This window comes from Canis lupus, chromosome 16 (assembly GCF_011100685.1).
Source record: "Canis lupus familiaris isolate Mischka breed German Shepherd chromosome 16, alternate assembly UU_Cfam_GSD_1.0, whole genome shotgun sequence".
NCBI classification, from domain to species: Eukaryota; Metazoa; Chordata; class Mammalia; order Carnivora; family Canidae; genus Canis; species Canis lupus.
Window position 1 is genome coordinate 54592909 of NC_049237.1, and position 26270 is coordinate 54619178.

The following is a 26270-nucleotide window of genomic DNA, read 5'->3' on the forward strand; positions in this document are numbered from 1 at the left end:
AGGAACAGGATTTGAAAGCTGCTTTTTGTTCTCAATGCCACCGGCTTTGAAAATACATTTCAAATAAACTGCTGTCTACACTCGGAAACCTAATACTACATAGCAGAACAGCAAAGTTGTCTCCGAGTTTCCTAACACGTGGTGGCATTTGTTTCTCTAAGCGGCCACCTTTGGAAGAGTACTTTGAAGATGAATGATGCCATTCAAAGTATTTTATTTGAGCCAACTAACTTTCTACTGGAAATTAAAAAATACACAATGCTGTAGCATTCACAGTCAGTGACGGGCCAGGATCACAAGTTGCATTTCATGGTAGGCACAAACAAAAATTTGGTTGTTTCTATACTGAATTTCTTTCTTTTTTAAGGTTTTATTTATTAAGAAGAAACACACACAGAGAGAGAGGCAGAGACACAGGCAGAGGGAGAAGCAGGGTCCCTGCAGGAAGCCTGATGCCGTACTTGATCCTAGGACCCCAGGGTCACGACCTGAGCCAAGGCAGACGCTCAACCGCTGAGCCACCCAGGGATTCCTGTAGCTTCATTTCTTTTGAGTACAGGTTGGCACAGGGCAAATAGATTGCTTTGGCTTTACAGAGAATTCATAAATACATGTAATCCGTTGCTTTAAATTTCCTGCATCTGGAAAATGTATTTAATACCATGCAAAAGCTTTATTTTTTATTTTTTCTGTTTTTTTAAAATTTGTATTTATTTTTATTTTGTTCTGTATTTTTAATTGGAATATTGTTCAGTGTTGATTTCAGTTTTCACGTGGTTGTTAGGGAAAAGGCACTCGGACAAATAGAATTTGCCTTGGATCACAGTTACTGTAAGTGATGAGCTTTCTGGTTGCCCCAAGACTTAACTCAGAAAGGAATTCTGTACTTTTATTCAAGGTCTCTTTAATATTTGTTCAAAATACTGTTTGTCTTCAGACTGTACAATAGAGGCTCTGTAGAGATTTCTATTCCCCTTGGTGATTTTTGTTCTGTTTTGTGATATTCATAACATTTTTCTTTCATACAGAAAATTGCAGAAGAGACCTGTAAGCTGAACTCCACTTTGATCTGGAACTTCACACAGTATTTATATGCTAGCTTGCTGTCTCCCTAGAGGCTCCTGAACTTCTAGAATAAATTTTCTACCTCTTTAGTAGAACATGTATTACCAAGCAATTGGCTGCTTATTGGATTTTGGTGACAGTCCTGGGTATCTGTGTTTCAAGAGCGTAGGCTCACAGTGTCCCATGCTAAGCCTGGGCTCACTGGCCAAGTTTAGAGAAGTGGTCCATGTTTTATTTCACGTTACTTTTGCACATGCACTCCCTGAATATAGTAACATGCATTCAAAAGCTGCTAGGGAACCGCTTTCATCATGGCTTTGCATTTATTATATTTTCTGGCCATTTAAAGGCATAAAAAAAAATAAAAGTGCTTTTGGTGTTCATGCCACCATCAGTAGGACTCAGAAAAGTGAAGAAAAAGTGAAGTCCTTCTTGACTGATATATTTAGAAGTCTGGCCCCCCGCATGTACACGTCCCCTTCTCTGACACCAGTCACTGCTGTCTTTTACACATGGCATATATTGATTCTCTGATTGTGTTACATTCATCGTTGCCTTCATGCCACACTCCATGTAATTCCTTTTGCCCGGAATTATAATACCTATAAATTCATCTATAGAATGATTTACATTTTAAAAGTCCTTTCATATATATTTGATGATAATATTTCATGGAGGAGACAATTGAAAATCACGGGAGTTTATTTGCTCAAGGACACAATGACGGATTTGTCTGAGTGACACATTAAGGTCACCATCTGGGTCACCACATCCAAGCCTAGCTCTGCTTTCAACGTGCCAGGCTGTATTCCTTTTTTTATTGGTCTTTTCCTAAGCACTCTCTCACCCTGTGATTGAATTCTCTAGGCTGAGTTCCCGCCTCTGAGATAGTGACCGTATCCTGCGTGTATCACATACTACCTTTTTTTGGTTGCTTTTGTTTATTTCTCGAGTGCCTGGCTCGGCCTCCCTCCTTGTGTCACGACACTGGGAGGCTCTACTACCTGGGATGCAGCGTTCCAGCTGTTGTTGCGATGGTTTATTGACTGATTCTTTGTGAGGGACATTTGTCTCCGCTCCTTCTAGGCAGCCTGTCCTCTTGATCATCCAGCTGACCTCCCAACAAACTTTTCAGTTTGTTGCAAAGAACTCTTTCATTTATGTTCCCAACCAGGTGACAGGTTGTTCACAGGCACAGAGTTGTCCCCCCTCCAGAAACAGTAAATTCCATGATTTTACCCTCTTACGAGTCATGCAGCATTAGACCTCTCACTTCTCAACCTCATCACCTCTCCATTGGCGTTGGCACGGCACGTATATCTTGTCTTCATCATGAAGACATCTTGCTTTAGGCTTTACCCCTCCTGCACATTTGCTCTCCTTCAATCCACCTTTTTCTATAAACGCAGAATTGTACCCCCCCCCCCACATTCGCTCACCTGTCTAAAATCATTTGGTGAATCTTGATTGACTTCAGGATCCCTAGGGCCCTGCGAAGACCCTTCACAGTTCTTCCTTCATTTCACCCTTGTCCTTATATGTCGTGTGCACAACACACACATAAGCACACACAGTTTCACGTGATTGACGGTTCTGAATCCTGCAGAACTCTGCAGAGACAGCAAAAGAGATCTCTGGCTGCCTTGCCTGTTTCTACCGCTGGACTAGTCCCCTGTGCCCCTCCGTAGTCAGCATAAGCTTAACTCTGACCTGCATGTCTGATCCTGGGAGGTGATCACAGAGCAGGTTTGGCATCATGATTATTGGTGTTAGGCCCTGCTTCCCCGTACTCCGTATCCTAATTTGGCGTGGTTAACTTGTCCAGCTTTCTTGGGCGGTGCACATCATACACTTTTCAGTTTGTTGCAAAGAACTCTTTCATTTATGTTCCCAACCAGGTGACAGGTTGTCCACAGGCAGGAAATTAAAGTATTTCTTCTGAACCTATTCAGCATCTTGTAGAATGTCAGGTACATAGGGATCAAGGAGGGGCTCATCTATGCATTTGTTCAGTTAAGGTGGAAGCTAATTAATGAAGTTCCTTGAGAACAGGTGCCCTTTCATAGGTCTGTGATACCTACCTTAGCACTTAGGGGGAAGCACAGAATTTTTGCTCAGTAGGTGGTGTGGGCGGGGGCAGTGGGATGAAGGGAGAACTAACAGAAACACAGTGAGTGACCTGAGGCTCTAATACTGGGTAAAATACATCAATTCAGTGTGTTATACCTTCATTGGTCAGCCTCCCTTAAAGGCTGATGCTCCCATTCTGGACGTATCAAAGCTGCAGGCTCTGGAAGAGCTGGAGTTTTTTGCAAGCTTTTCTGGTGGAGAATATGTTTTCTCCATTATCTTTTTTTTTTTTTTCTGTGTTTATCTGAATAGTTGTTAAATATATTTCAATAGGCTTTATTTTAGTCCAAGCCACTGGGTAATTTCCCCACTAAAATATTGGGAAGGAATCTCTGACAACATGTATGCTAGGATACATGGCTTGTTTATTCTCAAATTTGTATTAAAGAACCATAAACACCTTCACGTTATTACTTGTACCAAGTGGTCCTTATTCCCCTCTTGCCTCTTTTTAATATGTATTTCACTTTCATAAAATATGGTTGGGATTGAAATTGTACTATATTGCTTGGGAATATAGTATTCAGTTGAAACCAATATTTAATAGTTTGACAGTTAGAATTAGAGAACCGATGGATCAACTTTCTTCTGTACCTTCCAGTCAAGCTGAATCAGTTGAACACATCCATGTACAGATGAACTGGTAGATAGCTTCTTATCTCATTGAAATCTGGGAACAAGCAATTCAAAATTTTTTATTTGAATGAGGAAATAATTTAGAATCTAACAGTCAAACTATCCAACCTAATTCTTTTATTTTTTTTTTAAAGATTGTATTTATTTATTCATGAGAGACACAGAGAGAGGGAGAGGCAGAGACACAGGCAGAGGGAGAAGCAGGTTCCATGCAGGGAGCCCGATGTGGGACTCGATCCTGGGATCTGGGGATCATGACCTGAGCCAAAGGCAGATGCTCAACCACTGAGCCACCCAGGCATCCCCGACCTGATTATTTTCTTAACATTATTTTTAACAAATAATGTTAAATTTGTTACATGTTAAATAATGTTACAGAGATATATAAATTCTTAGATGTAAACAAAGAAATAAAAAGGTAAGAATCATGGCAAAAGGAATTTAATTTAGAAAAATAAAGTGAGGCTGGAGTGAGATTCTTAAGCAGAGCATGTACCATTAGGTCCTGTAGTTATTTAGTGGTGGCCACTAACATCCAACACAAAGGGGAGGTTTTTATGTGAACACTATTGTCCACTGGATAAACGCAAGCCAGAACATGTGTCTTTCTGGTATATAAGAGAGACGTTTGGCCAGTGCGTCCTCAATGATGGGAATTCAAAAAATTTCCTAAGCAATATCCTCCACAAGAAATGTGATAGAACATTTGATTCTGTATGACCGGCATCCACTCTGCAGTTCTGTGGGCCTGTTTAGTGTTGCCCCAATGATACAACTGGTAAAGGTGGGTTTTTTTGTTTATTTATTTATTTATTTATTTATTTATTTATTTATTTATTTATTATGGGAAACTGCTTTTTCTTTATTTAGGCCTTAGGAAGAAAATTAACTTTGGTCACATATTACCTTAAAAAAAAAATCCAGTTTTACATATTCCTAAATAGATAGGAGCAAATGATCAGAGAAATAATTTCTTCTGTAAAAATTGGCCAAATTTTATCAAAAACCTAACATACAATGTAATTCAAATTATATAAAGACTGCTTGGGATCATAACATTCCAAATGTATGACAGTTGCAACTCCATCCTGACAGGTGTGAAAGTATTCACTCTCATGTTGCTTTTGTCCAAAAGAGTAGAGCTGATCAGTAAGAATAAACGAAGTACCTAATTTTTTGCAAACAATTTAGTTATTGGCAGCAGAAATATCCATGATGAATAGTTCTACTACAGCAAAGTATAATAACTGAATATTTTGGGATCCCTGGGTGGCGCAGCGGTTTGGCGCCTGCCTTTGGCCCAGGGCGTGTTCCTGGAGACCCAGGATCGAATCCCACGTCGGGCTCCCGGTGCATGGAGCCTGCTTCTCCCTCTGCCTGTGTCTCTGCCTCTCTCTCTCTCTGTGTGACTATCATAAATAAATAAAAATTTATTTAAAAAAATAAATAAATAACTGAATATATTTCATGAACACATCACAGTATCAGATAAACCTATAAGAGAAAAATATGAAGGAACAAAAAAGATGAAACAGCTACCACAGAAAAGAGTCTCCTCCATAACTATCTGAAGGGTAAAAAGGTGAGATTAGAATTTGATGATGCTAATATGAGAGGAAATTGAGTATTGTATTTATTTCTTATTTTATACAACTCTTACTCTTTACAAAAATGGTTATAGTCATGCCCATAAAAGTGTAATCCATGGCATCTGAAAGCAAGCACTCTTTGTAATTATTTAAAAGGGCCTTTTTAAAAATTATAATACAAAGGTCTGTGCTCTATAAGCAGTCCTCCACTGTGCATTATAGCAATAAGGCTTACTTTTAATACAAAGACTAAGTGTTTGGGAGTTATGAACCACTGGATTTAACAAACATCATTTTATAGTTGCTTTTTGCATCTTTTTTGTCTTTGGGATCCTCCACTTCATCAGGGTGCTCAGTAGCTTGGAGTCCTTCAGCAGACTCTTCTTTCTCTGACTCTGAATCACTTTCAGAGTCATCTGGACTTTCAGGATCAGGTGAATCATCATCATCATCATCATCATCATCATCATCATCATCATCATCATCTCCAGCCACATCACCTTCTCCATCATGATCTTCTACCTCACCGAAGCCAAGTCCACAATGTCGTCGATATCTTCCTGATAATTTACTGTCCATACTTTGCTGATATTGAGACTCCAGTTCTTCATTAATTTTCTTGTCTTCTTCCCCTGTTCGGAAGTGAGATGTTGATTTGTGGTCTCCTATAACAAGACTGCCAGTATGTTCTTTCTTTCCTGCACCCATAAATCTCAAGAACTTCTGTTTTCTTTCTTCATTACCTAAGTCTGCTGCTTCCCAATTGCTAGATCCAAGATCGTCGTCTGGGGAGGCTGAACGCTTCACCCCATGCGGATGGGACTCCCTGGCAGTGCTCATCATTGCTGGGACCCCTGACAGCAAACGCCGAACCCCCTCCCGTTCTCTCTTCAGCAGCGGCGCCAGCAGCCTGCAACCTGCCCCCGGCCCGAGCAGCACCACTCCAGAACGCAGAGCCCCTCCAGGCCTTCTCCTTGTTTTTGTTTTAAAGATGGATTGATTGATTTGAGAGAGAGTGGGGGTGCAGAGGGAGAGAATCTTCAAGGATTCTCCCTTCCCAGTGGAGAACCCGACACAGGGCTGGATTCAGGGATAGACAAGGGGTTCGACAAGGGGCTCTGCAACAGGACTCATGAGATCCCAACCTGAACCAAAACCAAGAGGCAGAAGCATAACTCATGGAGCCACCCAGGCACCCCTACGGTAAAGGTTGAACAGCCTGTTCTCTGGTGAGGATGGGGGAAAACCCTCACTGAAATACTCATCCATTTTCATGGTGTAAATATTTCCCCAAATGCTGATTTCAATGTCACCGAAGACAGCTGGAAGGAGACGAGGCATGCCACCCCACACACACCACCATGTGGCTCCATCCTGGCTCCATCCCAAACTGGGTAGAGACTCGCAGGACTGGATAGCTGATTCATTACACTGGCAAAGGCAGGATCCACCCATACTTTTTTTACTAAACCATTTTTTAAAATTTTTATTTATTTATGATAGTCACAGAGAGAGAGAGAGAGAGAGAGAGAGGCAGAGACATGGGCAGAGGGAGAAGCAGGCTCCATGCAGCGGGAGCCCGACGTGGGATTCGATTCCGGGTCTCCAGGATCGCGCCCTGGGCCAAAGGCAGGTGCCAAACCGCTGCGCCACCCAGGGATCCCTACTAAACCATTTTTTATTGTTATTACTATCAAACTGCAGTGATTTGGAATTATATCTCTTAATAATCACTTGGAATGAAGTCACTTTTTATCACGGGTTAAGAGCGGAGCCAAGTGATTTAATAATCAGGTGTATCAGAGGTCGATTGCCAAAAATAAAAACTGAGAACCCTTAAAATGACCTCCACCTGAAAAGATTTTACTTTACCTCCGTGGTGATCAAGATACATGAGAGCTAATGTTATATGTGAGCACGGGTTTGAGGCCAGACACAGTTTCTGTTGCTTTCCTGGATTAGCTGGGTTCAGTACAATCAGGATCAAAATAATATTGTTATTATTATCTATTATTTCTTTTACCGCAAAGCTCTAGCTGGGGAGTTGCACGGCTGGGATTTGAACCTGGGTCACCTGGTTCTGTAAGTCTACCATGTTCCAGTTTTTAAAAACATATTTTCTACTAGCTATTGCACATTTGTTGAATAAAGCAAAGGACACAAGATATTTAAATAAGCTATTTTTTAAAAAATGGACTTATTAGATTCTCCTTTCCTCTGTGAACTCCAGGATTAGGTACAGTGTGTAGCTCATTGGCATAAATAGAAAAGCTGTCCCTTGCTCTTGCTGTCCAGATTTAGCCTGAAGAGCAGGGATGCCGAGTGTGGGCTTTGCCTCGTGGTAGATTATCTCTGGGTCAAGAACCCCCTACCCTTCTTTCAGGCATTGAATCGTTTTTGCCTCCTTGGCTTGCATTCTAAAAAAATTGCAGTTTGTCTTGGACTCTTGAAGACAGAGGATGTCTTATCGATGGGAGTGGTCATCATCGCTCCTTTTGAGGTAATAACGTAAGGCCCTCGCAGCTCCCTGCACAGCTTGCTCTGTACTTCAGCTCCGGATTATCTCTCCTTTGTTCAGGGTCTGCATGCTGAGATAAGGCGGCGCTCTCACCCCAGTTAAGCAAAAAATGTCTAAATTCCAAATTATGTTTAAGACCCAAAGAAATAGAGGGATCTGAGGCCCTGTCACTGGGACATAGTTGAACTTTGAAGGCTGACCTTCAAGGATAACCAGAGAGACCTAATAGGCTTACTTTGCAAGGCGCCCCTGCTCTCAGAAAATAGAAAGGTATCATCTCCTTTAATGTTGGAAAGGAGACCAGAAAGGATGATCTCTGTCTCTCAAGAGATGACCGCCTGGCTCACTGTGTCAGATTCGCTAATCTTCAGACTTCCTAGGACTTTCCTTGACTCTCTAGGTGAGAAAATAACAGATGGCCCTTAGGTGTTTAAATTTGCTAGTCATTGTCCTGAATGTTTTGCACACATCTTTATTAGACCTCTATTCATACTATTATCCTCATCTTACAGATGGAGAAACTGAGGCATAAATGAGGAGACATGCATCAGTGTATACAGCTCTTCAGTGTTGAGACTGGGATTTGAACGGGGACAGTCTGGCTGCAGGGACTACACACTTGGCCACTGGAGAAGGCTGCCCAGTAGACTTTCAGAGTTGAAAATGTTCTGTCCTAAACCAGAGCCTTGGACACAGTGGCTATTGAGCCACTGAAATGTGGCCAGCGCAGCAGAGGAAATGGATTAGTTTGTTTTATTTTAATTATTCTAAGTTACTTAAATAGCCGCATGTGACTAGAGTCAGTCTTGTTCGTGTAGCTCTAGACTCTCCTCCCTAAGAGGAGTGAAAGTACACAGTAGGTTGAGAAGAAAAGCTAAGGAAATTTAGTAGTGCAAATTTTTTTTTAAGGTTTTATGTGTTATTCATGAGAGACACACAGAGAGAGGGCGAGACACAGGCAGAGGGAGAAGCAGGCTCCCTTCAGGGAGCCTGATGAGGGACTCGATCCCAGGACCCTGGGATCATGCTCTGAGCCAAAGGCAGATGCTCAACCAGATGCCCCTCAGTGCAAATTTCTATCACCCAGTTGTCATTGCTGCCCGTGTTTATCATGACTGTTAAAAAAAAAAAAAAAGGATTGTAAACCAACTGGGTTAACCTAACCCTTTTAACAGTCACCATGCTAGCATCAATATACACCATCTGTTGCACGTGCGCAGCAGACCTCAGGGTTCTGTAGCACGTTACAATTAAGAAAGCAGTGATGCTGTATCAACGAAGAGGAATGACTGTTAAGGGAAGCATCCATTAAATTCTTGCAAATCCTGCTTTGCAGGCATTTGGCTGTTCCTTGCGGCAAGAAAGTTCTCTCTTCACAACTCTTTGTACTACGTATCTTAAAATGAAGATAATTTAGGTTTCTGAAAATGCTATTTCCTGAGCCATTTTCACATCTAGTGCACAAATTATTATTCTCTTAGAATGCTTCTCTGTGGAGAATTGTCATGATCCAGCAAAGGTTCCAACATAGTATACTTATAGGCTCTTCAGCCTCAAAAACTATATAGAATTCTGGGAACAGTTTGATGTCGAATAAAATTTCCCTGCCCTTCGATATCCTCCTTTATTTCATACGTTCAGGAGTGTAGATCTTAAGAAAGCACGTGGCAGTCTTTGGTCAGTGCAGAACCTTCCGTGACGTAACCGTCGTAATCAAGATCAGTCACCCCAGGGAGCATGGTGACTCCCTTCTCTGCCCGCTGAGTTGAGCTGTGAGCACCAGGAAACAGCTGGGTGACAGTTTTAACCTCTAGTCCAGTGGAGTCGCTGTCGTGTCTCCTGGTCGAAGCATTCCTCTCTGTGGAACTGAGACCCCTCGGCCAACAAAGCGTATGGTGCTAAGGACAGGAAGCAAAACCTGTGCTGTACCTCACCAGGTGGAACAGTGAGTCTCCGCCCCGTGGGTTCGGGCCCCGTGGATGGGAAGACACAGCACCACATCTCGGAGGCTGCCTCAGAGCGAGTGCGGCCTCCTGGAGAAGCCAGGGCCCCAGCTCTGCGAGGTTTGGCCACCTAGTTGGCACCGTAACCGGGTCTTCGGGAGCCTGGGCCACTGTTCTGTCGAGCCAGCTGCTCCAGTGGTGGAGAACTTGGTAAGCCCGAGTTTCACGAGCACGGGCCCATTGCCATGCTTCGTTGGCTTTGACCGGAGTCCCTTTATCAGAAGCAGTGGCGGTTGGACCAGCAGGACAGTGCTAAGGTGTTTGGAAGTCCCTGGGTGGTGGTTTGGGCAGACGTATTACACACAAGCAAGGTAAATCCATATCAGGTAAGTGATTGGATTGGCCTTCCTACTATTCCAGTAAGAACAAAATGCTACTCCTTCCATGATGGACGTAATGCCATGATGGACGTAATGCCATGATGGCTGATCCAACGTAATCAGCCCGCCACCACGAAGCCCGCTGGCTCATGGCTCCAGGAACCAATAGTACATTGGGTGCACACCGCTGGCTTATGCTTCTGACGGATTGGGCACTTTGTGCTGTAGCCAGGTCAGCCTTGGTGAGTGGAAGTCCACGTGGCCGAGCCCATGTGTAACCTACGTCCCTGCCACCCAGGCTACTTTGTTCATTGTTTCATTGGGCGATGACAGGAGTGGCTGGGGGAGAGAGGCTGACTGGTTCCACAGAATATATCACCCTACTAGAAGCATAGTCATTAGGGCCCTTAAATCTAATCGGACTAGAAAGCCAATCCCAGAAACTCCAGAACCGTTTCAAAAGAGTCACTTTAAGGTTCTGTTCTTCTAGAACCACTCTCAGTTACCCAAATCAGTATTAGGGTACTCTGAAGGAATGGAGCCATAGATATATATATATTGTATATATAGATATATATATATATGGTTATATATCATATATCTTATATGATATATATATCTTATGTGTATATATATGTATATATGTATATACATACACATGTCACATAGTATATGGATCATATATATGTCAGATATGTATGAAGGGGGTTTCTTATGAAGACTTAGCTTATGTTTTATGGACACTGACAAGTCCAAAGCTTCATTGTGGGCAACCTGGAGACCCAGGAGCGTCTATGGTGCAGATGAAGTCCAAGGGCAGTCTGGTAAGAAAATCTTTCTTGCTTGGGGAGGCTAGTCCTTTTGCTCTGTTCACGCTTTCACAGAATGGAAATGGAATGGAGGGCAGGTTGGTTACCCAGAGGTCATTGATTTAAATGTCAGTGTCCTCCAAAAGCATTCTCCGAGATGACAAATAAAATTAGCCTTTGCAGTAATACAAATGTGAAGACTTACACAAAGCTACATAATTCTGGGATAGAACCAGAATTTTTTTTTTCCCCCAGAAAATTGATACAATTCATTCCTGTTTGTACTCAGCTGGTAGTTCTGACCATGTATATTACATGTGCCTTAAATGCCTGATTTCTCATTGTTTCCTTAATCTTCCGGTTCAGGTGGTATTTCTATTTTGAATCAAGGTCACTTGGAGGTTCAAGAGCTCTTTGGCAGTCAGGGGTAGAGGGTGGATGCAGTCGAGGAAGGTCTGCCGCCTGGACCAGGGCTCTTGCAAATCTTTCTGGCTGCATTTCTTTTCTGTTAGTGACCTGATGACATGGGAATGAGAAGTATCAATAACCATTTCTACTGTTTTGACTCTATTTCCAGTACTGTATCTACAGAGCAAAAATTCATGATATATGGTTCTTCTACTCATTCTTCCTACTGAAAATTCCAGGCATATAGACTGTTTATATAGAAAATGGCTTGTTACACAGTCATCTTGAAAAGGTGACATGTTTTGTTCCGTGGTGAGTTCAGGAGGCAGGATGAGAAATGAAGGTTTCCAATCACACGGCAGCGTTTTACATTGAAGAGTATTGAATTTTAGGCTGTAAAGAAAGAAACTTCTTTTTTTAGGGGCTTTTTGGAAGGGGTGGCATTTACTGTAACAGAAGCTTGACATAATCAAAAAGCCTTTTTGAGTATTTGTGGGAATGAAAAAAAAAAAAAAAAAAGCCTTGCAAATACCATGTTTTTTATTTCAATGTTATTCAAGCCCCTGGTAGGTATTTCCATTTTGAGAACTCAACTGTCTGACAATGCTAAATATTTTTGATACTTTGGAAATTAACGTAGTTGAACTTATGGTGGGTAATTTTTGTTGTAGTAATCAGGTCTTGCTGTTAATCATTTAAGGTAGTGAGAAAAAAATCAATGCATTTAAAACTATTTTAAGGCATTTAAAATACTTTTATTAAGATAACATTTTTTTCTTAAAGTGAGGACAGTTCTCACCCTCCCTGCCCCCTCCACACCTAATCACTTCGGCATAGCAAAAAATCGTATTAAAAGGCAGTGCTCAAAAAACAAAAACAAAAAAACAAAAAACAAAACAAAACAAAAACAAAACAAAAAAATAAAAGGCAGTGCTCAATTTGTTGACTGTAACATACTGTCCCGGGTTTCTTTGAGAGTAAAGTTATAGCTAAAAGCTTTTTTTTTTTTTTTTTTTTTTTAAATTCCTGAAATACATTTCAATGACCAGAAGTCATTTTGCAATTCCTTTTCTGGAAACCCGTGGTTGAACCTGGAATGTTTGCATTTTGTTGAAAGTAAGCATAATCCTCAAATACTAAAGTCCTGTGTTCATGTTTCAAGATTACCTTTTATTTATACAAGAGGTCTTGTTCCGTGCTTGAAATTTTTTGTCTTGGGAATCACCAGCACTTGTAATTATATTTAATTTATAAAGTTATAAAATGATGTGTATAAAAAATTAAATAAACATCAACATTTATTAAATCTCACCAGGGCTCTAGTAGACCCGTATCTAATATAATTTTTATTCTTTTCTAATGATATAATTAGATGTTTGTATCTGGATGGGTGATGGGCCTTTTAAAATATCGCAGTTCTACAGAAAGCAAACATATTAACTTTGTTCAAGTGTATTGACTATCCCTCCTCCCTCATAATTCATTATAAAATGAATTACTTTTCTTCATGGTGAGCTCTGTGTGCTCTTAAGATATTCTGAGGGAGTCCTTACCTTTTTTTTCTTTACAGAATCATTTGTTATTCCATGGTGCTTGTACATGATCTGATTACTAAAACTTCCTCTCCTTTCCCTCATGGATTTTAAACATTCATTGGAAATATGATATGTGCATCTATAGCTTTGTAAGTTTTTTTTTTGGTTTGGTTTGGTTTGTTTTTGTAACTTCTTCTGTGTCATGGATTGTTATCTAAAAAACTTAATGCAGGTAATCCGGTTAGGTTTTAAACGAGCTGCTTGCAATACCACCTATTCAAGGAATGTACTAAATGTGTAGAATGAACAGATAGTGTGAAGCCTGTCCGTTCAGTTTTATCTTCTTTATGCATTTTAAGTCAACGTGGTGCAGGACTCGCCTTTGTTTTTAAAAAGTGCTGGTTCCAAGGAATCTTTGCTAAGGTCAACTCTTGATAAGAAGAAACAGAGAGGGATCCCTGGGTGGCGCAGCAGTTTGGCGCCTGCCTTTGGCCCAGGGCGCGATCCTGGAGACCTGGGATCGAATCCCATGTCGGGCTCCCGGTGCATGGAGCCTGCTTCTCCCTCTGCCTGTGTCTCTGCCTCTCTCTCTCTCTCTCTGTGACTATCATAAAAAAAAAAAAAAAAGAAGAAGAAACAGAGAGTACTAGGTATGATTCGATCTAATAGAGCTTGATTATTTAGCTTCTTGGATTTTTAAAAATCTCGCCTCCCCCCTTTTTTTACACAAAATTTATGCCAAACATAGCTATGAGTATCTCTTTAAGTTTGGTATGAAATTTCTCTTGCTTGACTTTTATTTTTTTTCTTTAAGATTTTATTTATTTATTCATGAGACACAGAGAGAGAGAGAGAGAGAGAGAGAGGGGCAGAGACACAGGCAGAGGGAGAAGCAGGCCCCATGCAGGGAGCCCTACATGGGACTTGATCAAGGTCTCCAGGATCACGCCCTGGGCTGAAGGCAGCGCTAAATCACTGACCACTTGGGCTGCCCTCTTGCTTGACTTAAAAAAAAAAAATTTTTTTTCCCTTTATTCATTTTTTATTGTAAACAAATTGGAAATCATAGCAAAGCATAAGAAAGAATGTGGATCTCATGTGTAATCATATCACCCATCGGTAGTGTCTTTAATGTTTCTAGCTATTACTTTTGAAAATATTTTGTGATATGTTGGGATTATATGAAAGTTTGGATTAACTATTCATTTTTGGAACTGTTTCTTGACCCCTTAGTTGTATGGCAAGGAGTTTACCTATAGAAGAAGAGGTGGGTGGGTTCCTGCCCTCATTCCCATTTCCACATGTATCACAGCACCAAAGACAGCCTTCTCGATCTAATAGTAAAGTGTCTGGTCTTTCTCACAAAATATCACTTATTTTCAAGAATCATTAATTGATTTCAACAATTACCCTTAACTTACTCTCCCAACAATTTATTGGTGGTAATTATTGTTATAATTAGTAACAGTATCAATATTTTTATTTTACTGGATGGGAAGCTATAGGCTTATAGCATAACATTGTGGCTGATGTTTCGAGATTCCTGCAAAAGGAAAGGGTAGGAATCATAATTATAATCCCCCCCCCTTTTTTTTAAAGACTTTATTTATTCATTCATGAGAGACACACAGAGAGAGAGGCAGAGACACAGGCAGAGGGAGAAGCAGGCTCCATACAGGGAGCCCGATGTGGGACTCCATCCCGGGTCTCCAGGATCACTCCCTGGGCTGAAGGTGGCGCTAAACCACTGAGCCCCCCAGAGATCCCTAATTTTCCCCTCTTCTAGTTTCTAGTTAGTTGTTGATGATTTCCTCTGTGGTTGTATTGACCCGTGTGATTTATTTCTGTATTTGCTTTGTAATGAAGTTTTAGCTAAGATTTGGTGGAATAATCAGGATTTCCGAATTTAAATTTTCCAAAGTCAAACAGCGTAGAGGTGGTGGGACAAAACGAGGTGTATTAGTCAGTTTGGGCTGCCATAGCAAACTACCAGAGACTGATGGTTTAAAGAACAGATATTTATTCCTTACAGCTCTGGAGGGAGGTTGGGTTCTGGGTGAGGGCCCTTCTCACGATTCACAGATGGCGGTCTCCTTGTTGTGGCCTCACGTGGCAAAGAGAACAATCATCCCTCTTGTGTCTCTTCTTAAAAGGGTACTAATCCTATTCACGAGGGCTCCAACCTCATGAACAAATCACCTTCTAAAGCATCCCCCCCCCATCACACTGAGGCTTAAGATTCCAACATATGAATTTTTTTTGGGGGGGGGGGGGAAACAAAGATTCTGTCCGTAACAGAAAGATTCCAAATTTTGGAGAAAGGATTACCAAGTCCTGCCCTTCTTTATAGGGCTTACTAAGCTCCAATAGTATCCTCAGGTGTCCTCTGCTAACCCTAAGATGGGATGGAAAGTCAACAGGCATCCTTTTGCGCCGGGTGATATTGGGAAGAACTGTTGCTGAGAAAGAGTAGAACTCCACTCACTCCTGTTTCATTCATTCGTAAGCTCATCTGCATTAGCTAATACACAGATGTCTGTCATGTTGCTGGTGTCTTACTAAAAGTTTGGAATAAGATGAGAAAACTGGGACTATCAAGTTTTTGGTTTTCCTAAAAAAAAAAGTGATGGGGAGATATAATCGACTTTGAAAAAAAGTTCAGCTCTCAGTTTAATATTGATTGTGCAGTTAAAGTCTTTAAAGCGTCTTTAGTTAAATCATCGTGTTCTTTATTTTCGCTAAGTAGTCCTAATACCTGCTCTGCTAGCCGCTATTCAGAGGAGCAAGTGAGGCAATGAATTTTGTAAAAGCATTTGCAGAATGTATATTATAGCGCAAATGCTAATTGTTCTCAGGCCTAATTTCAGAATACCTGTGGGGTGTATGAGACGCTTCTGTGATGTCTGGTCTCGGAGACATCATTGCTTTTGAGTTCTTCAGAGTTATGAAACAAACGAAGAATATTTTTAAGTGACTTTTTCAGTAGAAGTTTTCCCTCTAGTGGTGGCTGTGAAAATCACACGAAGAGATTGTGATGCTGAGTGTTCACATGGAAAATAAACTAAAAAGAATTGGAAAAAAAAAAAAAAAAAACTCTGGAGTGATTGAGAAGCTGATCTTTCTTTCTGGCTGGATTTTCAAATGTATACCACACTCAAGTTTTGGAAAAGGGGGGAGGCAAAGTCCTGGCTCCTTTTATGGTATCTGGTTGATTGGAGTGGAGATGATGCTTAGGAGCGCCAGGCTTGCAGGGCGTGGAGGAGAAGGCCTGCGCCCCCCCTTCCATCACACCTGCAGCTCCTGCAGATGCGCGCTTGACGTGATTTTGCCTGCTTTCCTGACCTGCTTCTACAACAGCAGCAATCTCCAAACTCGGCTTCCTTGCAGGAAGTTGGGGAGAAGTTCTGGGTGAGTAAACATATTTGGTTGGGCTTACAGATACCTAAAAATAAAAAAATAAAAAATAAAAATAAAAAATAAAAAAGATCATTCCCAAAGGGGGGGGGGAGTTTTAATTTGTTGGGATAGTTGATACATTAAAAAAATCCAGACCCCAGCACAGCCTGCCAGGTCCCCTGTTACCTGTCCCTGGTCACCTCTGCAGCTTTGCAGCGTCCTGTTGGGCCTCTCCCGTCTCTCTGTTCCTGACACTGCGCAGTTGGACTTGCTCTTCCCTATTCTTGGCTCGCTCTTCAGCACCTCAGTGGTTCCCAGGGGCTCAAACCTCATCTACTTCCAAAAGGTCTTCCCTGGATCTACTAACCAAGTAGGCTTTTGGCTTTTGACACCTAATCTTTGTCACATCACTCATTTATTTACTCCAAACCTCTTATGAAAACCTGAATTGCTGTGTAATCTATTTATTTGCTAATTCACTGTCTGTGTCCCTCACAAGAATGGAAACTACAAGGGAAGAGAGATCTGTCCCTCTTATTCACACTTGGATCCCAGAACCCAACAAGGTGCTTGCTCATGGCTTCATACTGGTTGACACAACAAATCAATCAATGGAAAATGTTATTAATAACATCAACGAATTGGTGTTAGTTGTTTAAATAGGTTTGCTGAATCTTTCTGTGGTCTTTGTTGCCCTGTCTTACTCATTTTTCCATCTTGGAAATCATCATTTAACCTCCTAGTTTATTTCACGTTGAAATAAGGTTGGTAAAAGATTTTCAATTTTTTATATAGATGCTCTATTAAAGAATCATAAATTTTAAACATTTGGGGAGAATGTTTAGTGAGCTCTTGTGCTAAACAAAAATGTGATGTTTTATGTCTTTTTAAATCAAATTCAATTTGATTCTACAGCTTGTGCAGTGATATATTCCGTTTCTTACATCTATACAATGAGAAGTTGTTTCATAAATTAGTTTTCCTCAAATTGGCCTTATTCCATCTTGTTCAGTCTTCCACAAACAGATAGCTGCTGTTCACACTCACATACTTGGCTTCCTCAGAGTCATTTCTAGCCTCCATGCATGATTTTTTAAAAACTACCTCTTCTCAAATGGCTTACTTTTTATACTTTTCAACAGTTTTGATTGATGTTCTTTAAAACTGTTCTAAATATTCCTCATGTTCTGTCACGGTTTTGAGACCAAAAAAATGTACATGGAGCTCCAAGATTCCAGGTCTTGGAAACTGAGGCATCTGTATCTGTGTCCCCTAACAGATTGCACATGGTGGAAGCTTATACGCAGTCATTAGGAAATGTGTTGGTGGTGGTTGTCCTTTCTACTCGTGTTCATGGCCTAGTCACGGCAACTTGTTGCCTTATCCAACTAACAAACAGGTGGTTTTGCTATCAATTTGTGTCAAAAAGGCCGACTCCAAAAACTGTGCATTTCTTACTTGAATTTTCTGCTCTGTCATTGTTTCCGTGCAGTCCTGCAAAAACAAGGGCGATGCACAAGGATAGTAATGGGGTCCCCCTGATAATATTTTAAAAGAATTGTATGTTGCTTTCTAAACGTGGAAATAATCTGAGTCTGTTCTCAGTGATACTGTGTGTGTCCACGTGTGTGTGTCTGTGTGTATAGTTAAGGAATGATACGTTTAAATCTATTGTCAATGAATGATAGGAATTGGAATAAAATTAATATGCATTTTATAGAGAGTTCTCCTTATTACAAAGACTTTAAAAATAAACAGATGAAAAACAGCGTTATCATTGGCTTATTTGGGCTCTCTCCTTTTGCACTGTGCTTTTCTGCTTTCGTTACCATAGTTACTGGTTTAATCATGATGCACAGAGCCATTTCTAATTACAGTATATGCCAGCACAAAAATTAATTCTTTGCATATCTTAGGCCACAAACAGCTTGTAGCTTGTTTTTTGGCACTTTATTACCAGATATTCTGAAGAAGACATTTGTACATAATTTTAAATCTGTTATTTTCTGCTATTTATTATTAAAATGAAAATAAGTCTCTGAAGTGGACTGATGTAAAAATAAGCAATACAGAAAGTTTTTAAGAGATGAAGCTTTAGTGCAAATGATACATCATTAGTATTATCCCTAACATGTTAATTAATAGCAATTTATACACATTTAACATTCTTTTCCTGTGAGAAAATATTACTAAAAGGATATTCATCATTTAGAAACCAACATTGTTAGATTGCTGTAATTAGAAACCACTATTTGAGCATTCATATTTTTTTTTAAATGGGCAATTTACATTAGAATCCCCTCTCTTGAATTTTTGAAGGGTCTTGGAGATCACTTACTACAAACCATTATTCTTCAATGTGTGTGAAACTCTTGTATGTCAGTGACACTAGGTAATTACTCCCAACATCATGCAATGAGATAGAAAACTAACCAGAATTAAGTATGGCTTTTTAGTGTCCATTCCAGTAACCCTAATTATATCGATATAGTCAAGAGCAGATACCAAAAATATGTTATAGGCATGCCTGTTCATTTTCATGATTATTTTGTAGCTGAGTAGCTATTTTAAAATATCAACAAATTATTATAAGCAACAGAGATTTTAGAATATAATAACTTCTATGAACACTTTTATTGCTAATGTGAAAATGCCATTATTTTTATTATTAAAATCTATTACCCTTTATTCCTGCCTTAATAAAATGTTCGAAAAACCAAGAGAGCAGTAGTTGTCCTCACAAAATTACAATATATGTTTCCCCAAGCCTATAGGTGAATGTTTTCTGTTAGGTTGTGCAAAGTAATTTTCATTTCATGTTATTGTGATTATGCTCTGAAGCATATTTGAATCATATTTACACAGGTCAACATAACATTTCAGAGGCAATGTATGGTGTTTCCATGATTCCTCTGGTTCTAAAACCTCTTATGTGTTTCCTAACTGCTAGTCCAACAGGCATTTTCAACTTCACTGATCAAACTGATCACAATCAGACAAATTGTATTTTATTAGAAAATCGTAAATGGACCAGTGAATCATCATTGATCTGACCTTGTTTGGTCATCATGTTGCTGTGTTCCGACCTTAACTGGCATGGGATCTTTATGGCATGTGCACATTTACCCAGAAACCATGTATGTGGCCTAGAATGGGACCCTACAGTTCCATTTATGTTTATGGGAGAACTATGGCCACCAAACTAAGTGTTTTTCTGTCTATGTGGACTGAAGCAGACAACTGTAGAATAAAAACATGTAACAGATCCTGCTACAAAGACTAGATCCTTTTTCCTGTTGCTTTTGTTTAAAACCATGTTACTCTGAGTTCTGGGCCAAGATATGTATCCATTCATTTGTAGTTTTTTGCAAAATGAGTTTTAGCTTCCAACTCCATTTTATTCTGACTTTTTCCATCTGGTAGACTTATATTACAGTTAATGGGCACATATAATGAGTATATTATGTTGCTAATTGAAATAGCTTTAACATAAGTGAACTACTTAATTGCTATATAAATTGGTGAAGAGTGGCCTCTCTTTAATTGGGGAAGACATATTTAGTGGCTTTTTATTTGTGTTTTTAAAATGTGTGGCAGGAAATGTAAATCAGCTGGCAAAGCATAATTCTATTAAATGTAGCTATGCTGATTTGAAAGAGACAAATGTCTCTTAATCTGGATAACAGGTTTTCCATCAGAATGAATACAGATTATGGAACAGTTCACGATTTTAAATACTCCAGAAATGAAATTGTAGACATGAAGATGACTACGTGAGCTTATCTGGTCTTTTTTTTTCAGGATTCTTTGTTATTCTTCTGACACTGCAGCAGCTGAATGACATTAATTGTATTTGCTGGAAGAACATTAGGTCTTCCTCAGAACGCTCTGAATTCTAACCCCAATCTTTAAGGTGTAACATATGCAATTTAGACTTCTATGCACATAGTGTCAATTGACAATTGTAAACAAGGTTGACATTTTTAAGTGCAAGCATTTTCAAAGTATTTTTTTCTATTTTAGTTTTTTTTTTTTAATCCTATAAGTGTACTCTGATTCCAACCCTTATTTTCCCCATCTCCCACTTTCCTCTGGTAACCATGAGTGTTTCCTATAGTTAAGAGTCTGTTTTTTGGTAGATCTCTTTATTTCTTTCTTTCTCTCTGTCTCTTTTTTTCTTTACTGTTTTGTTTCTTAAATTCCACAGATGAGTGAAGTCATTTGGCATTTGTCTTTCTCGGGCTTGATTTATTTCACTTAGGGTTATACTCTCTAGTTCCATCCATGTTATTGCAAATATCAAGATTTTGTTCTTTTTATGGCTTAGTAATATTCCATTATATATTTATATAATATTTATATATTTAATAAAAATAAAATATATATAAATAAAATATATTTATAAAAATATATATCTATATTTCCCATTGTATGTTCATTTGTCCTTTGCAAGATTAATGGACAAATTAATGGACAAACCTATAATTATAGGTTTATCTCTGGGTTTTCTGTTCTATTCCATTGATCTATGTGTCTATTTTTGTGCCAGTACCATACTGTTTTAATTATTGCTCTCTTGTAGTATAACTTGAAATCTGGAACTGTGATGCCTCGAGTTTTGTTTCTCTTTTTCAAGATTGCTTTGGCTGTTTGAGATCTTTTGCAGTTTCATACAAACTTTAGAATTGTTTGTCCTAGTTCTGCGAAAAATGCTATTGGTATTTTGACAAGGATTTTATTAAACCTGTAGGTTGCTTTGGGTAGTATAGACATTTAAACAATATTTGTTCTTCTAACTCATGAACATGGAATGTCTTTCCATTTCTTTGTGTCCAAAGTCAGTGTTTTATAGTTTTACCTCTTTGGTTATGTTTATTCCTAGATATTTTATTATTTTTTGTACAGTTACAAATAGTATTGCTTTCTTAATTTCACTTTCTGCTGCTTCATTATTAGTGTATAGAAATGCAACAGATTTCTGTACAATGATTCTGTATCCTGGGACTTTACTAAATTATCAGTTCTAGTAGTTTTTTGGTGGAGTCTTTAGGGTACTCTATATATGGTATCATGTCATCTGAACATAATTTGAGTTTTACTTCTTCCTTATCAACGTGGATACCTTTTATTTCTTTGTGTTGTCTAATTGCTGTTGCCAGGACTTCCAGTACTATATTGTATAAACGTGGGAGAGTGGACATCCTTGTCTTGTTCCTGACCTTAGGGGAAAAGCTCTAGGTTTCTCATCATTGAATATGAGGTTGGCTGTAGGTTTTTCACAATAAGGCCTTTGTTATGTTGATATATTCCCCTGTAGACCTACTTTGCACAGGCTTTTTATCATGAATGAATGCTGTACTTGTTGAATGCTTTTTCTGTTTCTTTTGAAATGATCATATGTTTTTTATCCTTTCTCTTATTGATGTGACATATCACATTGATTGTTTTGTGAATGTTAAACCACCCTTGCATCCTGGGAGTAAATTCCACTTGGTCATGGTGTATGATTTTTTTAATACATTATTGGATCCGGGTTGCTAAAGATTTTTGCATCTATATTCATGAGAGATATTGGTGTGTAGTTCTTTTTTGTGTGTATATTTTTGGTGTTTTTATCTGGGTTTTGGTGTCAGGATGATATCTGGCCTCATAGAATGAATTTGGAAGTTTTCTTTCTTGTATTTTTTGGAATAGTTTGAGAAGAATAGGTATTAACTTCTCTGTAAATTCACCTGTGAAGCTATCTGGTCCTGGACTTTTGTTTTTGGGTTTTATTTTGGTTACTGATTCAATTTCATTGCTGGTGATTGGTCTATTCCAATTTTCTAATTCTTCTTGTTAAGACTTATTTTGTGACCTAATATGTGATCTCTTCTGGAAAATGTTCCATGTGCACTAGAAAAGAATGTGTATTCTGCTGTTTTAGGATTGACTATTCTGAATTGTCTGTTGAATCCTTCTGGTCCACTGTGTCATTCAAAGCCACTATTTCCATGTTGATTGTCTGGATGATCTGTCCATCGATTTAAGTGGAATGTTAAAGTCCCATGCTTTTATTGTAATATCATCAATTAGTTCCATTATGGTTGTTACTAACAGTTTTATGTATTTGGATGCTGTCATTTGGGGTGCATAAATATTCATAATTGTTATATCCTCTAGTTGGATTGTCACCTTTATTACTACATAGTGTCCCTCTTTATCTCTTTTTATAATCTATTTTTTAATATTAAATTAAAATCATTCTTTATTAGGAAGAAGATATTTTCATTTTTTTATTGGAGTTTAATTTGCCAACATATAGCATAACACCCAGTGTTCATCCCATCAAGTGCCTCCCTCAGTGCCCATCACCCAGTCACCCCCACCCCTGCCCACCTCCCTTTCCACCACCCCTTGTTCGTTTCCAAGAGTTAGGAGTCTCTCATGTTCTGTCTCCCTTTCTGATATTTCCCACTCATTTTTTCTCCTTTCCCCTTTATTCCCTTTCACTATTTTTTATATTCCCCAAATGAATGAGACCATATAATGTTTGTCCTTCTCCAATTGACTTATTTCACTCAGCAACAATACCCTCCAGTCGAAGCAAATGGTGGGTGTTTGTCATTTCTAATGGCTGAGGAACGTTCCATTGTATACAGAAACCACAGCTTCTTTATCCATCATCTGTCGATGGACACTGAGGCTCCTTCCACAGTGTGGCTATAGTGGACATTGCTGCTATAAACATTGGGGTGCAGGGGTCCCGGCGTTTCACTGCATCTGTATCTTTGGGGTAAATCCCTAACAGTGCAATTGCTGGGTCAGAGGGCAGATCTATTTTTAACTCTTTGAGGAACCTCCACACAGTTTTCCAGAGTGGCCGCACCAGGTCAGATTCCCACCAACAGTGCAGAAGGGTTCCCCTTTCTCCACATCCTATCCTACATTTGTGGTTTCCTGCCTTGTCAATTTTCCCCATTCTCACTGGGGTGAGGTGGGATCTCATTGTGGTTTTGATTTGTATTTCCCTAATGGCCAGTGATGCGGAGCATTTTCTCATGTGCTTCTTGGCCATGTCTATGTCTTCCTCTGTGAGATTTCTCTTCATGTCTTTTGCCCATTTCAGGATTGGATTGTTTGTTTCTTTGCTGTTGAGTTTAATAAGTTCTTTACAGATCTTGGATGCTAGCCCTTTATCTGATACGTCATTTGCAAATATATTCTCCCATTCTGTCAGTTGTCTTTGAGTTTTGTTGACTGTTTCTTTTGCTGTGCAGAAGCTTCTTATCTTCATGAAGTCCCAAGAGTTCATTTTTGCTTTTGTTTCTCTTGCCTTCATGGATGTATCTTGCAAGAAGTTACTGTGGCTGAGTTCAAAAAGGGTGTTGCCTGTGTTCTCCTCCTAGATTTTGATGGAATCTTGTCTCACATTTAGATCTTTCATCCATTTTGAGTTTATCTTTGTGTCTGGTGTAAGAGAATTGGTCTAGTTTCATTCTGCATGTGGATGTCCAATTTTCCAAGCACCATTTATTGAAGAGACTGTCTTTTTTCCAGTGGGTAGTCTTTCCTGTTTTCTTGAATGTTATTTGACCATAAAGTTGAGGGTCCACTTCTGGATTCTCTCTTCTGTTCCATGGATTTATGTGTCTGTTTTTGTGCCAGGACCACACTGTCTTGATGATGACAGCTTTGTAGTACAACCTGAAATCTGGCATTGTGATGCCCCCAGATATGGTTTTCTTTTTCAAAATTCCCCTGGCTATTTTGGGTCTTTTTTGATTCCACACAAATCTTAAGATGATTTGTTCCAACTCTCTGAAGAAAGTCCATGGTATTTTGATAGGGATTGCATTGAACGTGTAAATTGCCCTGGGTAGCATTGGCATTTTCACAATATTAATTCTTCCAATTCATGAGCATGGAATATTTTTCCATCTCTTTGTGTCTTCCTCAATTTCTTTCAAAAGTGTTCTGTAGTTTTTAGGGTATAGATCCTTTACCTCTTTGGTTAGGTTTATTCCTAGGTATCTTATGCTTTTGGGTGCAATTGTAAATGGGATTGACTCCTTAATTTCTCTTTCTTCACTCTCATTGTTAGTGTATAGAAATGTGACTGACTTCTGGGCATTGATTTTGTATCCTGCCACACTGCCAAATTGCTGTATGAGTTCTAGCAATCTTGGGGTGGAGGCTTTTGGGTTTTCTATGTAGAGTATCATGTCATCTGCGAAGAGGGAGAGTTTGACTTCTTCTTTGCCAATTTGAATGCCTTTTATTTCTTTTTGTTGTCTGATTGCTGAGGCTAGGACTTCTAGTGCTATGTTGAATAGCAGTGGTGAGAGTGGACATCCCTGTCTCGTTCCTGATCTTAGGGAAAAGGCTCCCAGTGTTTCCCCACTGAGAATGATATTTGCTGTGGGCTTTTCATAGATGGCTTTTAAGATGCTGAGGAATGTTCCCTCTATCCCTACACTCTCAAGAGTTTTGATCAGGCATGGATCCTGTATTTTGTCAAATGCTATCTCTGCATCTATTGAGAGGATCATATGGTTCTTGTTTTTTTCTCTTCCTGATATGATGAATCACATTGATTGTTTTCCGAGTGTTGAACCAGCCTTGCATCCCGGGGATAAATCCCACTTGGTCATGGTGAATAATCCTCTTAAAGTATTGTGGGATCCTATTGGCCATTATCTTGTTGAGAATGTTTGCATCCATGTTCATCAGGGATATTGGTCTGTAATTCTCCTTTTTGGTGGAGTCTTTGTCTTGTTGTGGAATTAAGGTGATGCTGGCCTCATAGAACAAGTTTGGAAGTTCTCCATATCTATCTTTTGGAACAGCTTTAGTAGAATAGGTATGGTTTCTTCTATAAACATTTGATAAAATTCCCCTGGGAAACCATCTAGCCCTGGACTTCTGTGTCTTGGGAGGTTTTTGATGACTGCTTCAATTTCCTCCCTGGTTATCGGCCTGTTCAGGTTTTTTAATTCTTTCTGTTCTAGTTTTGGTAGTTTGTGGTTTTCCAGAAATGTGTCAATTTCTTCTAGATGGCCTAATTTATTGGTATATAGCTGCCCATAATAAGTTTTTAAAATCGATCTTTTGGTATCAGTTAAGACCTGATTTCTGACCCAGTATGTGGTCTATTCTAGAGAAAGCTCCATGTGCACTTGAGAAGAATGTGTATTCAGTTGTGTTTGGATGTAAAGTTATGTAGATATCTGTGAAATCCATCTGGTCCAGTGTAGCATTTAAAGCTCTTATTTCTTTGGATATGTTGTTCTTAGAAGACCTGTCGATTGTAGAAAGCACTATATTTCCAGTCACCAAGTGTAAGTATATTATTATCTATGTATGTCTTAACTTGGGTTATTAATTGATTGATATAGTTGGCGGCTCCCGCATTCGGGGCATAAATGTTCATGATTGTTAGGTCCTCTAGTTGGATAGATCCTTTAAGTATCATATAGTGTCCCTCTTCATCTCTTACTACAGTCTTTGGGACAAACTTTAATTTCTCTGATATAAGGATGGCTACCCCTGCTTTCTTTTGAGGACCATTTGAATGGTACATGGTTCTCCAACCTTTTATTTTCAGGCTGTAGGTGTCCTTATGTCTAAAATGAGTCTCTTGGAGACAGTAAATAGATGGGTCTTGCTTTTTTATCCAGTCTGAAACCCTGCACCTTCTGATGGGGTCATTAAGCCCATTCACGTTCAGAGTAACTATTGAAAGATAAGAATTTAGTGTCATCATGATACCTATTTGGTCAATGTTTTTGTGGATTGTTTCCTTGGACTTCCTCTTTCTTTTACAGGGTCCCCCTTAATATTTCTGGTAAGACTGGCTCGGTGATCACATATTCTTTCAGT

At 39.3% G+C, this 26270-nt stretch overlaps 2 protein-coding genes across 2 annotated transcripts in view; one reads left to right on the forward strand and one right to left on the reverse strand.

Moving 5' to 3' along the window:
* GPM6A (glycoprotein M6A) overlaps positions 1–26270 on the forward strand; it is a 331272-nt gene that overhangs the window by 36444 nt on the left and 268558 nt on the right. The window lies entirely within an intron of this gene.
* Positions 5369–6267, reverse strand: LOC609081 (small acidic protein-like). Its single transcript, XM_038560511.1, has one exon. The coding sequence runs from the start codon at positions 6261–6263 to the stop codon at positions 5685–5687; it is 579 nt and encodes a 192-aa protein (XP_038416439.1). The 5' UTR covers positions 6264–6267; the 3' UTR covers positions 5369–5684.

What these genes read in the sequence shown, in the direction of transcription:
- LOC609081 (XM_038560511.1), bottom strand. Translation starts at nt 6,263, where the DNA reads ATGATGAGCACTGCCAGGGAGTCCCATCCGCATGGGGTGAAGCGTTCA.